The sequence below is a fragment of the Ailuropoda melanoleuca genome, chromosome 13, assembly GCF_002007445.2.
Source record: "Ailuropoda melanoleuca isolate Jingjing chromosome 13, ASM200744v2, whole genome shotgun sequence".
Taxonomy (NCBI): Eukaryota; Metazoa; Chordata; class Mammalia; order Carnivora; family Ursidae; genus Ailuropoda; species Ailuropoda melanoleuca.
In genome coordinates, this window is record NC_048230.1 from 54,849,769 (window position 1) to 54,862,169 (window position 12,401).

Here is a 12,401-nt window from a genome sequence, read left to right on the forward strand (position 1 = left end):
TTTTGCAGTAGTTTTCAAAATTAGTATAGTGTCAAGGGAGTACGTAGATGACTGTCAATAGTAATTGTAAGTAATATTCTTCATTATTTACTGTTTGTTGATCCCTTCATATACATTCCTTTATTTTTTTATTTTTTAAGATTTTTTTTTTTTTTTTTTTTTNAGCCAGCGAGAGAGGGAACCACAGCAGAGGAGTGGGAGAGGAAGAAGCAGGCTCCCAGCAGAGGAGCCTGATGTGGGGCTCGATCCCGGAACGCCGGCATCATGCCCTGAGCTGAAGGCAGACGCTTAACGACTGAGCCACCCAGGCGCCCCTATTTTTTATTTTATTTTATTTAGAGAGGAGGAGTTTGCGAGCAGGGGTTGGACGGGCAAAGGGAGAGGGAGAGAGAATCTTAACCAGGCCCCACAGTCAGCACGGAGCCCAACACGGGGCTCGGTCTCACAACCCTGAGATCAAGACCTCAGCAGAAACCAAGAGTCGGTCCCTTAACCCACTGAGCCACCCAGGTGCCCCACATTCCGTTTTAATACTCAGGAAAACCATTTGAGGTCAGTAGAACTATTATCCTCATTCAGAGGAGTCTGAGGCTCGAGAGGTTAAGAGACTTGCTCAAAGCACACATCCGTGAGAGCGGGATTCTGGTGAGGTACTCCATGCCGAATGTGTTCTAACCCAGCCCCGGCACGCGGTGGGCGTCTGTGAGTGTTCACTGTATGCATTGCCAGAGTCATTCACTCTGCCAGCGTGGCCACTTCTCAGGTGAGGAGAGGTGAAGTAACCTTCACCTTTGTCAAACCAAGCCTGGACTCGGCCTCTGGATGTGTCTTGAGGTTGAACGGGAAGAGAGGGGAAAGGCGAAGCAGAAAGGGTTGAATGTGTGCGGCCTGCCATATGAGGCCCTTGCGTCTCCTTCCCACCCACCTCCTCTGCCCCCCAGCCAGCATTCTGCCCACCTCCAGCCAGACGGAGGTTCCTCAAAAGGGCCATCTCTTTACCTCCTGGTCTGGGCACAGGCTGTCCCTTCTGCCTGAAAGCCTCTTCACCTCCCTTCTCCACCTGCCCAAGACCTACTCATCCTATACATCCGGGGTTACGAACCCACCTGTTGCAGGAAGCATTCCCTGACCACCGTGTGGACCTTCTCTCGCAGTGTCTTGTACCTGCCTGATGACTTGTGTTCCCTCCTCATGACTCTGTGACTTCCTTAAAGGCCTGCTGTTGCCTTCCTAGAGGTTAGCAACCTCACAACCAGATGGAACCCAATTAATGTTTGCTAGACAGATGAATGGCTCCGGAGCAAAAGCGCTAGTAGACAATGTCAGAGTCAGGGAGACTGTGCTGCCCAAGACACAGAAACAATCTGCAGGTGACCGTTGGCCCGGGTGATTCCAATGTTGCCCGAAAGGGATCGGAACTTGACGTTTCCCAGGACCAGGTAAGACAACTGACAAGCCCAGTTCTGCCCCACCCCACCTCAGGTCTAGAAGCTTAGAATTCTTCTTCTGGAACTGCATTCCTTCAGAGTTCAGGAACTACCAAACCCATAGGCGCCAGCCGGCGGACTGGAGGCTGTTTGCTGTATAAATAAAGGGCCCCGATCCACTGTGTCACGCACAGGGTATCCTCCAGGAATTCATCTCATCGTTTCATATTCTAATCCGTGAAGGGCAGGGGCTGGGGCAAGGGAGCAGAAAGGAAAGAAGAGGAAGTGAAGATCGGTGTAGTGGTTATTAACATTTTCAACAAAGACTGTGCCCTAGTGACTTTTTAACTAGTTCCCTTTTTTTTTTTTTCATTTTCATTTTAAAAGTTACATATGCTGGGAACCTAAATTGGTACGGTGACGGGAAGACCGTTTGGCAGTTCCTAGGAAAGTAGAGGGTGAGCCTGTGTTATGCAGCTAGCCCTCCCCCACGCTGCACGTCTCACACTTAGCGCACATGAGAGTCATGGAGGGGGGTGGGGGAGGATCTAGTTAAAATGCAGGTTCTGGGGGTAGAGCAGCTTACACAGCCGAGCCACGAAAGCTGTGTAAGAATGTTCACAGCGACGTTGCTCATAATGTCCAAAGTGGAAACCACCCTTTGGCAGCGAAGGTGTAAAATGTGGTAAATTCGTGTGGAGCTTATGCAAGAGTGAAAATCCACTGCAGCTGCCTGTGACACCATGGCACGTCTCACAAACTTAAAGAAGCAATGGAAGAAATATTAGCCATGCAGTTCCCAAAGCAGCAACACTAAGCAATATTATTTAGGTGACAAAACTACTGGTTTTTTTTTAATTGAAGTTTCATTGACATACCGTGACAAAACTATTTTTAAATAAGAATGACACAAAATTAGAGCTGGTGGAAGGTGACAGAAGGCCGGAGAAGCTAATGGATGGGAACATGTGAAGAGGGGCTTTGGTACTAAGAATGTTCTAGACCTTAAGTTGGTGGTAGTTACAAGGATGTTTGTTTTAGTCCATAAATTGCACACTTGTGTTTTATGCACTGTTGTGGGTGTGCCAAATTTTATGATTGAAAGTTTTTTAACTTAAGAGATTTTTAACTTGAGAGATTGCCAAAAAGTGTATATCAAGATGTCAGTCATTCAGACAACTGCTGTCCTGTCCCCAGGAATAATTCATGTTACCAGTTCCCCATCCCCTCTGCATTCACGTGTGTCTGTGTCTTTGTGCCTGTGTGTCTGTGTGTGTTAAATTTAATAGAGAGATGCTATTATATATGTGTTTTTATTATGCTATTGTGTGTAAACATACATACATACACACAATAGCATAATTTGTATACTGTTCTGTCCTTTGAATATTTCACTTAACATATCTTGAAGAATATTCCATATCAGTGCACAAGGAAATACATTACTCTCTGTTATGGTCATACAGAATGTATTCCATTGTATGACAGAACCATAATTTAATTATTTTAATTATTGCTTTTTAGCTATTTAACTTTTTAACTGTCAAGCAGTATGGGAATCCATTTCTTATTTTTTTTAAAAAAGGAGATGATACTAAGGATCACATCTTCTTACACAGACACGAAACACTTGGCTCTCTAATCCTTCCTCCCTCAAGCTACTACCCGGCCGCCATCTTGTTTGACACATAGCCAGGGTATACCCTTCCAGTACTTTTTACTTTCTGGATTTTCATATTTCACCATTGAAAGCATATATGGATGTGACTAGGTGTTTAATTCTATCAGTGTGGAACTTGCTTTTTCTTCAGCGCAGTGCAGCTGGAGCTCTAGCCATGAGTGTGTACCTAAATCTGGATGATTACTTTTATTTGCTGCCTGGTAGTTCATGGTATGGCTAAACCTTAGTTTAACCTAGCCCATCCCCTGTTGTTGGGCAGTTAGGATATTTCTTAATGGCTTTTTCTTTTTTCTACTATCACAGTGGTGTTGCCACAAACATCCCTTGGACACGCTTCCCTTGTGCGCATGGGCAAACATTTCTCTGGAGAATAGATGGCAAGCAGAATTGACAGATCACTGGCAGGGCACATTTAAAAAGGTGTTGCCAAATTGCCCTCTGAAGTAGCTATAAACACTCACGCTCCCACCAGCAATGCATTAGAAGACCAAACTCCCTGAGCTCTTGCGAACGGTAGATGTTACCAGCATTCTTAATTTTTATTGATCTGATGGGGGAGAAAAGAGAGGATTTTATGGTTATCTAATATTCATTCCCTCATAATTAGTGAGGCTGAATACCTCTTCGTAGGTTGGTTGCCCAGAATATGCTGTTAACAACATCACCAGGTCATTCTTCTGCACATTAAGGGCTGAGAAGCACTGAAATCACAATCCGCTCCTTAACAAGGTCCCCAGGTGATCTGCACTCGTGTTAAATTTTGAGACACACTGGAGTCAGAATCGGCATTTAACAAGGTCCCCAGGTGATTCTCAAGAGCAGTAAGTGTGAGAAGTGCAGTGTGGGGGAGGATAGCTGGATCATAGTATATGTGCACCTTTGCTAATACATGTGTTTAATCTTCCCTGTTCAGACAAGATAAAAACGGTATTTCAATTTTTTTTTTTAACTTGCATTTCTTTCATCATAAGTGAGCTCGGACTTTTTTTTTTTTCCAACTTTTTACGAGCCATATTTTTTTTTCTGGGAACCAAGTAGTCACTGATGCTTCTTACTTTCCTTCAAACACGCCAAAGCTGATCTTCTTAGACCCTTTGCTTGTTATCTCCCTAACTCTGGTTCTTCCCGTGGCTGTCTATGACATCGGGTTTTGTCTCAAAGGTCACTTCTAGCCAAACTTAGCTACCCTCCCCCACACCACCCACTCACTCTCGGTTCATGCCACCCCATGTCCTCTTGATTGTGGCACCCATTCTTATCCAAAATGAACTCATGCACTCATTCATTCTTTCATTCTCTGGGTCTTGTATGTCTTGCATTTCACTCCATACCTCGCACCTGGAACAGAGCTAGGCAATCCTGTGAGCTCAAAAAATTATCAGTTGAACAAATAAATTCCTGGCAGAGAAAGAAGTCAGATTTGCTCCTGTCTGCCTTTAGACCCTCTTTGGGAATCCTTTGTACCTAGATAAACATTTATTCATTCACTCATTCCTATATCCATAGTGGGGAGAGGTAGCAGTAAGAACAGAAGTCAGATGAGCAATGCCTTTTTCTCTTAAAAAAGAAAGCAATTACTTGAGCAATATTTAATGAGTCACTTTGAATTCCTCATTTAACATACATATATTGGGGCGCCTGGGTGGCTCAGTTGGTTAAGCCTCAGACTCTTGATTTCTGCTCAAGTCATGATCAGGGTTATGAGATCGAGCCCCATGTCAGGCTCTGCGCTGGGTGTGGAGCCTGCTTAAGATTCTTTGTCTCCCTCTCCCTCCCCCCCCCATGCTCTATCTAAAAAAATAATAATACACATATACTGAAACTGGTATGAAAGCATAGAATATCTGCAACTCAGAAGGGTTGGATGACGTCTACACAGGTTTGTTTGCTTCCAACTTATTGTCACAGACAACAATATCTGTGCCTAATTAATTGGAACCACCAATTGAGTGAGAGCTATTATTATACATAACTATTATTAGTAAACTAATACATTTACTCTATTATTATAAATAGTCATGGTTAACATTAGGGAGTACGGCCTTGGCACTAGACATTGTTCTTTGTCCTTTGCATAGAGAAATCTCTTTGTCCCCGTACCCGCCCTAGCTATATTAGCATTGCCATTTTATTGATGAGAAAACTGGCGCACACAGCGGTTTTCCCAGGACCACATGGTCACAAAGCCAGGATTCCAACTCACGCTGGCTCTAAGAGTATATGTTATTTACATTTTACTGCCTCTCAGTCTTTATAATGCTTTATAAAGAGATCCAGAGGGAGAAGGAGAATCTTGTATAATTCAGAGATGCACCGTTTATCTCTTGGCAAAAAAGTTACCAAAATTACCGAGATTTTCCATTTTTACTTTAAAAAGTGACAAGCGTTGAAAATTTGACTTTCTCTTGAAGGGGACTACCCAACAAGCATTTAAAAAAAATAGGGGTGCCTGGGTGGCTCAGTCATTAAGCGTCTGCCTTCGGCTCAGGGCGTGATCCCGGCGTTATGGAATCGAGCCCCGCATCAGGCTCCTCAGCTGGGAGCCTGCTTCTCCCTTTCCCACTCCCCCGGCTTGTGTTCCCTGTCTCACTGGCTGTCTCTCTCTCTGTCAAATAAATAAAATCTTTTAAAAAATTATATATATATATATATACACACACACACACACACATATATATATATATCAGGGTGAAGATGATATATAAAGAATGAGAAAGTAACTCATTTTCAAGAGAAACACCCTGTGGTGAAAATATTTTGAAATGCATGGGTGGCCATGGTTTCCTTGTTCCGTGATTTTGTTGCTGAAGGACAATGAAAAGGTGTCACCTGGAAACACCTCATTCTGCGTGTTTAAACTTAGCAACAGAATTTTCTGATCTGTTTAAACATTGTCCAAACGCAGTGGGTTTGATTTCCATCTGTTAACGATGTAGTGATGCGCCCTCTTCAGTTTAATTGGCAAAAGCCCCAGGTTGATTATCAGGGAAGATGAGTATTTATGAGCTGGATTTCAAAAAACAAGTAGTCAACTTGTATAATTGGTGAAGGAGACTGGAGGAGAATCCAGTCTTACCATAGCCAATGAATGATACCCTGCTTTCACTTAGATCTCTAATCTATGAGTTTTATATATATATATAAAAATTTTTTTTAGTAAGCTCCATGCCCAACGTGGGGCTTGAACTCACAGCCCCTAGATCAAGAGGCGTATGCTCTACCAACTGAGCCTGCCAGGTGCCCCTATATTTGTTTTCAATTTTTCAGTTATGACCGACCCTTGAAGTCAAGCCATTAAAACCAAACATAGTAATGAATTGTACAGCCATAACTTTGAAGAGATGTATTAAAAAGTATTACAATGCCTTCCAAAAAGAAGAAATTTAATCACTCGCTATCCTTTTGTGAAAAACAATTTTTGCTTTGTTTTTTGTTGAAACCATACATGCAGGGAAAATGCAAATCAGGACCACAGCGAAATATCATTGTATATTAATTTGACATCTGTATATTAATTAAGACATCTGATAATGCCGAGTATAGGAAAGGATGCGGCCCACAGTATTTCTTACTTTGGTGACAGAAATGTAAATTGGTGCCTCCAATTCAGCATAATCCCTTAAACAGTCACCTACAATCCAAAAATGTGTACATTCACTTAACCTCTGACACTTTTTAGAAGGATCATAAATCATACCCACACGATTCAGAAAGACTGGGATACAGCCCAAGTGCCCATTAACGGGAGGGGAGATGAATAAACTATTTTCACACCATAGAATATTACACATCAGTCAGACGAATGACAGTGACAGCAATATTGTAAATGAGGGGGGATTCCTAGAAAGTTACATACCCTTTTTAAGTTCTTTAAAGATTAAAATTGTGTTGAAGATTACATGTAAGTGCAAAAGAGCTTGCTGAAAAGACAAAGGCATGAGTAATGCAGGGTTTAGGTTGATGGCCATGAAATTGGAGAAGGGGGCCACATGTGAGAGATGCAGGTTATGGTTGTGCTCCCAGTTTTGGGTGGTGGGTTCCCTGGTATTTACCATATCCTAAGAAGCTTGGGAACAAACAAGCAGCCAAACGTAAGCCAGCAATGGATCAGTAATAACCAAGTGCCATGTACCAAGGATTAATCCAATTGTGTGCACCTGAGCTGACAAAATGCTATGTAAATGCTATATATAAATTCATGTACACACCTCAGTCAGTATAAAGGGTATCAGAAATCTCCCATCCTTCTGGCTGGGTAGGCTTCGCCAGAGGCAACCACTGTCCCGCTTATCCAGTATCCTCCTGAGACGTTCCAAGAGACACGATAAACATAAGCACAGACATATGTTTTCAAATGGCTTTCTGTATATGTGTAGCTACACGCACATCCCGAAGAAAAGTTTAAAAGTTGCTTTGAAAAAAAAAAAACAGGCTCTAAAATTTAACCTTGGGGCGCTTGGTTGGCTCAGGGGGTACAGCCAGCGACTCTTGATCTCCAGGCCGTAAGTTCAACCCCCAGGTTGGGGGCAGAGATTACTTTTCTAAAAAGTCGTAAGGAAACACATGAATACATAAATATATAAATAATTTAACCTTGAGTGACATCACCTGGTATTACACAACCATCCCTAAAATCCATTCACCAGGTGAAAATCAGCGGGAAGTTGGAGAAAAACAGCTCAGTTTTTGAGAAATGCAAAAATCGTCTTCTCGCAGGCCCAGCCCTAGGATTTGCTAACGGTAACCCCACAAAAGGCGAGTGACAGGCGGCTGTTGAACCCCAAGGGGCCGTCCCGGCCACAGCGCCAGCTGTCAGCAGGGGCGCTGTTAAATACACCGGACTCCCGGGCCTCTGTCCCCACGGATTCAGAGCCGAACCTGGGTTTTTTTCTAGCAAGGGCCCCTACGTGATTCGCAGGTTTGGGCAAGTTTAGGGCATAGACCCACCTTAAGCAACTCCCAGTTTGTAGAAAGTAAACACCTGAGGGATGTAGGTGGCTTCCTTGCTCCCTGTTGGATGTCGTTCACCTGGTGCAAGGAGGGGTCCCCCTCGGGTCTCATCAAGGTTCCAGCCAGTCTGAGCATGAACGCCAATTAGCTCAACCCCCCCCCCCACACACACACACACGCCTCAGTCACCTGCTGGGCGGGCCCACGCCCCTGTTGGCCCAGAGGCTTCCCGCGCGTGTGGTCTTAGACCTGGAGCTCTGGAGTCACCGCGCGAGGGATGGGGTGGGGTTTGGGGACGCCGTATAGAAACAGACTACTGGGCTCTGCCGCCTGAAGCCAAAACTTTCGGAATCTGCATTTTTAACGGGCTCCTCAATAAAGTGGTTCATCTGCAGATGGCGATTCTCTGGCCTCATTTAAATTTTAAATGCGAAGATGCTGGAGGTCGTGCTTCTCAACCTTGGCTGCACATCAGAATAACCTGGGGAGCTTAAAAAAAAATACCAATGCCCAGGTTTCCGCCCAGACTAATTAAGTCAGAATCTAAAAACACGGCCTGTTCCCAGCCTCAGCAGTGGTATCACCTGGGAGCTCGTTAGAAATACCGAAGCTCAGGCCCCACCCCAGACCCACTGAGTCAGAATCTGCATTTTAACGAGATCCCCAGTGATTCGAGCGCACATGAAAGTTGGAGGAGAGCTGTGCTTCTGAAATTTTAATGGGCAAACGAATCACCTGGGGATCTCGTTAAAATGCAGACATGGTTTCTCAAACTTTAATGTGCATGCGAATCACCTGGGGAGCTTGTTAAAATGCAGATTCTGATTCAGCGGGTCTGGGGTGGGGCCCGAGAGTCTGCATTTCTAACGAGCTCTCAGGTGGTGCGGGCTGCCGGGGCGCGGACCACGCTTCCCCGGGACCCCCAAGGTCTTGGCTCCGGGCCAAACAGCCGTCAGGGTTCTTGATAAATCGCCGTGCTCGGCTGAGGAGCAGAATTGCCAGGACATGCGCGCTCCAGCCGGGGGAACGGGGGGGTAATTTCCGAACTCCGGGAAGCGGTTGTGGGAGGTAGGCCACTCGCAGCGACTCGCCGGGGGCCGCGCTCCTCTCGCCATGTCGCGGCGCAAGCAGGCCAAGCCTCAGCACCTCAACTCCAAGGAGCCGCAGCTCGAGCGCCGGGAGTTCGCCGAGGCTGGCCCCAGGGTGGCGGGGGTGCCGGGTGAGTAGCGCTGCGGACGCCCCGCCTCGGGGCTGCCGGCAGTTTCTCGGATGGTCCCGGGACCGGCGCGGGTGCGGGGCTCCAGGCGTGGAAGGGCGGGGGAAGCCTCCAGCCCGAGTGCTGGGGCTGGGACCTCGGCGCCCTGGCCCTGCGCCTTTGTAAGTTACACCTCCTTGTAAATTCTTCGGGTAAACTATGCCGCTCCCCCCAAGCGCTAGTAAATCGCGGTTCCTCTCCCAGATACGCTGGGAGGATGCCCCGAGACCCTTTCCGAGGGCCCTCTTCGGGGCGCGCCGGCTCCTGGGGCCCCCACCTCCTTGTGCTGGCCTGGTGGGGCGTGCCTGGAAAGTGGGCGTTCTGAGACCCGCGTCCGGGGTTGGGGGTGATGTCTGAGTTTCAGCCCGGCCCTGGAGCTAGGCGCTGGCGAGGGCAATAGCGATGAACGAGCAGACAGAATTCCGGTCTTTCTCGAGTTTATGGTTGAGTGGGGTCGAGAAAGACAGCCCTCGAGACAGAACCTGGAGGCATAAGGTGTGTTAGGGGTGAGCGGCGGAGGCAAACCTCACGAAGCTGAGAAGGGAGAGATGTGAGGGGGAGGGGCACTTCAAATGCGTTGTCCAGGGAGGGCCTCGCGGAGGTGGGCATCATCGAGTAAAAACCTTAAGGTTGTGAGGGAGAGGCTTGAAAGTGCTGGGGGGGGGGTTGTCACATGAGGTCCGACGGATGATGGGGCGCCTAAGGGCTCCAGTAAGGACTTTCCCTTTTACTTGAAATGAGGCTATGGAGGGAGGGGTGTGTTGAGCAAAACAGTGCCGCGATCGGACTTTGCGGGTTGACCTGGCCGCCAAGTGGCTGGTGGAGGGGCTCCGGGTGACGCGCAGAGTCCCTCGACTACCCTAAGTCCTCAGGGCAGTATTTCTCACCCTGCGGTCAGTGGAGCCTCGGTTTCTGAAGAGCCTGCAGGTGGGCAGCTTTGCGAACTCGCTAAATTCCTCAGTCTACCCTTAGGCACCGCCCCCATTGGAATCTCTGGGGCGAGGTGGGGTTGGAGAATCCGCATCTCTAAGGCACTTCCCTTCTGATTATCTTGCCCTCAGATTAAGATAACCTAAATTCCCACTCGTTCTCCTCTCCACCCCCCACCCCACCCCCTAACTGATAATCTCCTAGTTCTGAGTGAACTTTTTTCTCCTCCTCCGCTAAGTTCTTTCGGCCCAGAAAGGGAGCAGGGGGATCTCGGGGCTCTCTGTGAGTAAGCCTCAGACCTCCAGCAGTGCAGGTCGGTCTGGTGGGCTTTGATGACCACACACCCAAGGAGGTAGTGGAGGGGAGAAGTGTAATGAAACTACTTTGGAAGTAATAGTACCTAAAACTAAAATTTGGATGGAACTACCATTAACCAAAACACCATACAAAGACTACCTTTGTGCCTAGGGACTATAATGGACACAGGCTGCAACGGGGGGGGGGGGGCACAGCGGGCAGGGCCCCTGCTGATCCTCCATAAAAGAGGAACTGGAGAGTGTTATTGGGGGTGTTGAATCTTGGGGGGAAGCAGTTCTACAAGACAATAACCTGAGTGACCCCTGGCTGTTGCTCAGTGCCTTGGCTCCTTTTGTTCTTGGCGTACACTGCTGTGAAGACGCCTCCTGGGGACGCCCTGTTTAGAAGGCTTAGGGTGCGCTGCATTATGAGGTACTTGGGGTGCCCCCTGTGGGAGCAGGGCACAATCAGAATTAAGCACCAGCCACCCTGTAGAGAAAAAGCAACCTTCCAACTGATGTGGGTTTTCCCCCTGCATTTTAGGTCTGTCCAGCTGAACAGAGGCCCACCTCCTTTTTGAGGTTTGTTTAGGCTTCCCCCCCACACACACCCCAAAGTGAGCAGGTTTTGGAAGAAATAAAATGGAGCAGGTCAATTCACAGACTTCAGTTAAAAAAAAAAAATAGGGTAACCTTAGAAAAGGAACAGTGGTTTTTCATAGGGTAAAAATGCCCACTGTACTAAACTGGATTCTATCATGTGGCCCACCCCCACTTTCAGACTAGAAGGGCCTATGCCCCAGCTGTACAGTTTTCAGGAGAGCATGGGCTTCCAGACTGGCCTGGTTTCCTGGGTGTTTAAAAGTAAGGAAGTCTCTCTTTGGGAGGCCCTTCATGCCACTCCACATTCTACCTGGATGACCCTTTCTGGCATTGGATAGTTTTAAGATTTTTGAAAGTGAGAGAGCGCGAGCCATGGGGAGTGGGAGAGGGAGAAGCAGACTCCCGGCTGAGCAGGGAGCCCGTCATGAGCCTGGATCCCAGGACTCTGAGATCATGACCTGAGCTGAAGGCAGACGCTTAACCGACTGAGCCACCCAGGCACCCCTGCGTAGCTTTTTTTATGGCTTTAACCCATCAGACTCTTCTGCCTGTTTCCAAGTTTTCATGGCACAATGCATTTCCCTCCATTGCAGAATCTGGTGGCTCACAGGTACACATCAATGAACAAAATCAATGTTCATATAGTGTTGACTTATGTACCAGGTCCTCTTACATACACTAAAGGATTTGATCTTCACCTAAACCTAGGAGAGAAGGGCCATGATCCCCATTCTAGATGTGGAAATTGAGGTACAGGAAAGTTGAGAAACTTCTCCGGGGTCACACATCTAATAAATGATAGAACTGAAATTTGAAACTTAGCAGCTGGCTTTCCAGTCCGTTCCCCAAACCACTGTGCCTTAAAACCTCTCACTTAGGTTTCACTTTTCAATCTTTCTTGGTTTCTCTGGGATTAAAAATCAAGAGCTGGATGGTTTTCTTTGATACAGGTTGCTAAGGCAGTGCAAGGTTTGGGGTTTTCCTCTGAGGGGCACAGTGATGGACTTCATTCAGATCTGGCCGGTGGGGGTTCTGGTCAGCTGAAAACTTTTAGCCCTGCAGCTTTCAGCATCTCTGAGCCAGTTCTCCTTCCCACAGAGCAGTTTTCAAAAGTGTGGTTGCCAGATGAGCGTCAGCGGGCACTTGTTAGAAAGAAAATAACCAGCTGCACTCCACATCTGCTGAATCAGGAACTCTCTAGAGGAGGAGCCCAAGCCACCTGAGCCTTAACAAGCCCTCCACGTAGTCCTGATGTACCT

At 47.1% G+C, this 12,401-nt stretch overlaps 1 protein-coding gene across 2 annotated transcripts in view; it reads left to right on the forward strand.

Moving 5' to 3' along the window:
* The window catches only part of ZFP64 (ZFP64 zinc finger protein), an 86,361-nt gene that overhangs the window by 58,149 nt on the left and 15,811 nt on the right, over nucleotides 1-12,401 (forward strand). The window contains exon 1 of one of the 2 annotated variants that reach the window (XM_019799587.2): nucleotides 9,060-9,277. The exons of the other annotated variant lie outside the window; for it this stretch is intronic. Coding sequence (XP_019655146.2) covers nucleotides 9,172-9,277 — 106 coding nt within the window. The 5' untranslated portion in view covers nucleotides 9,060-9,171. Of the gene's footprint in view, nucleotides 1-9,059; nucleotides 9,278-12,401 lie in introns of those variants that run through there. 2 annotated transcript variants of the gene reach the window in all.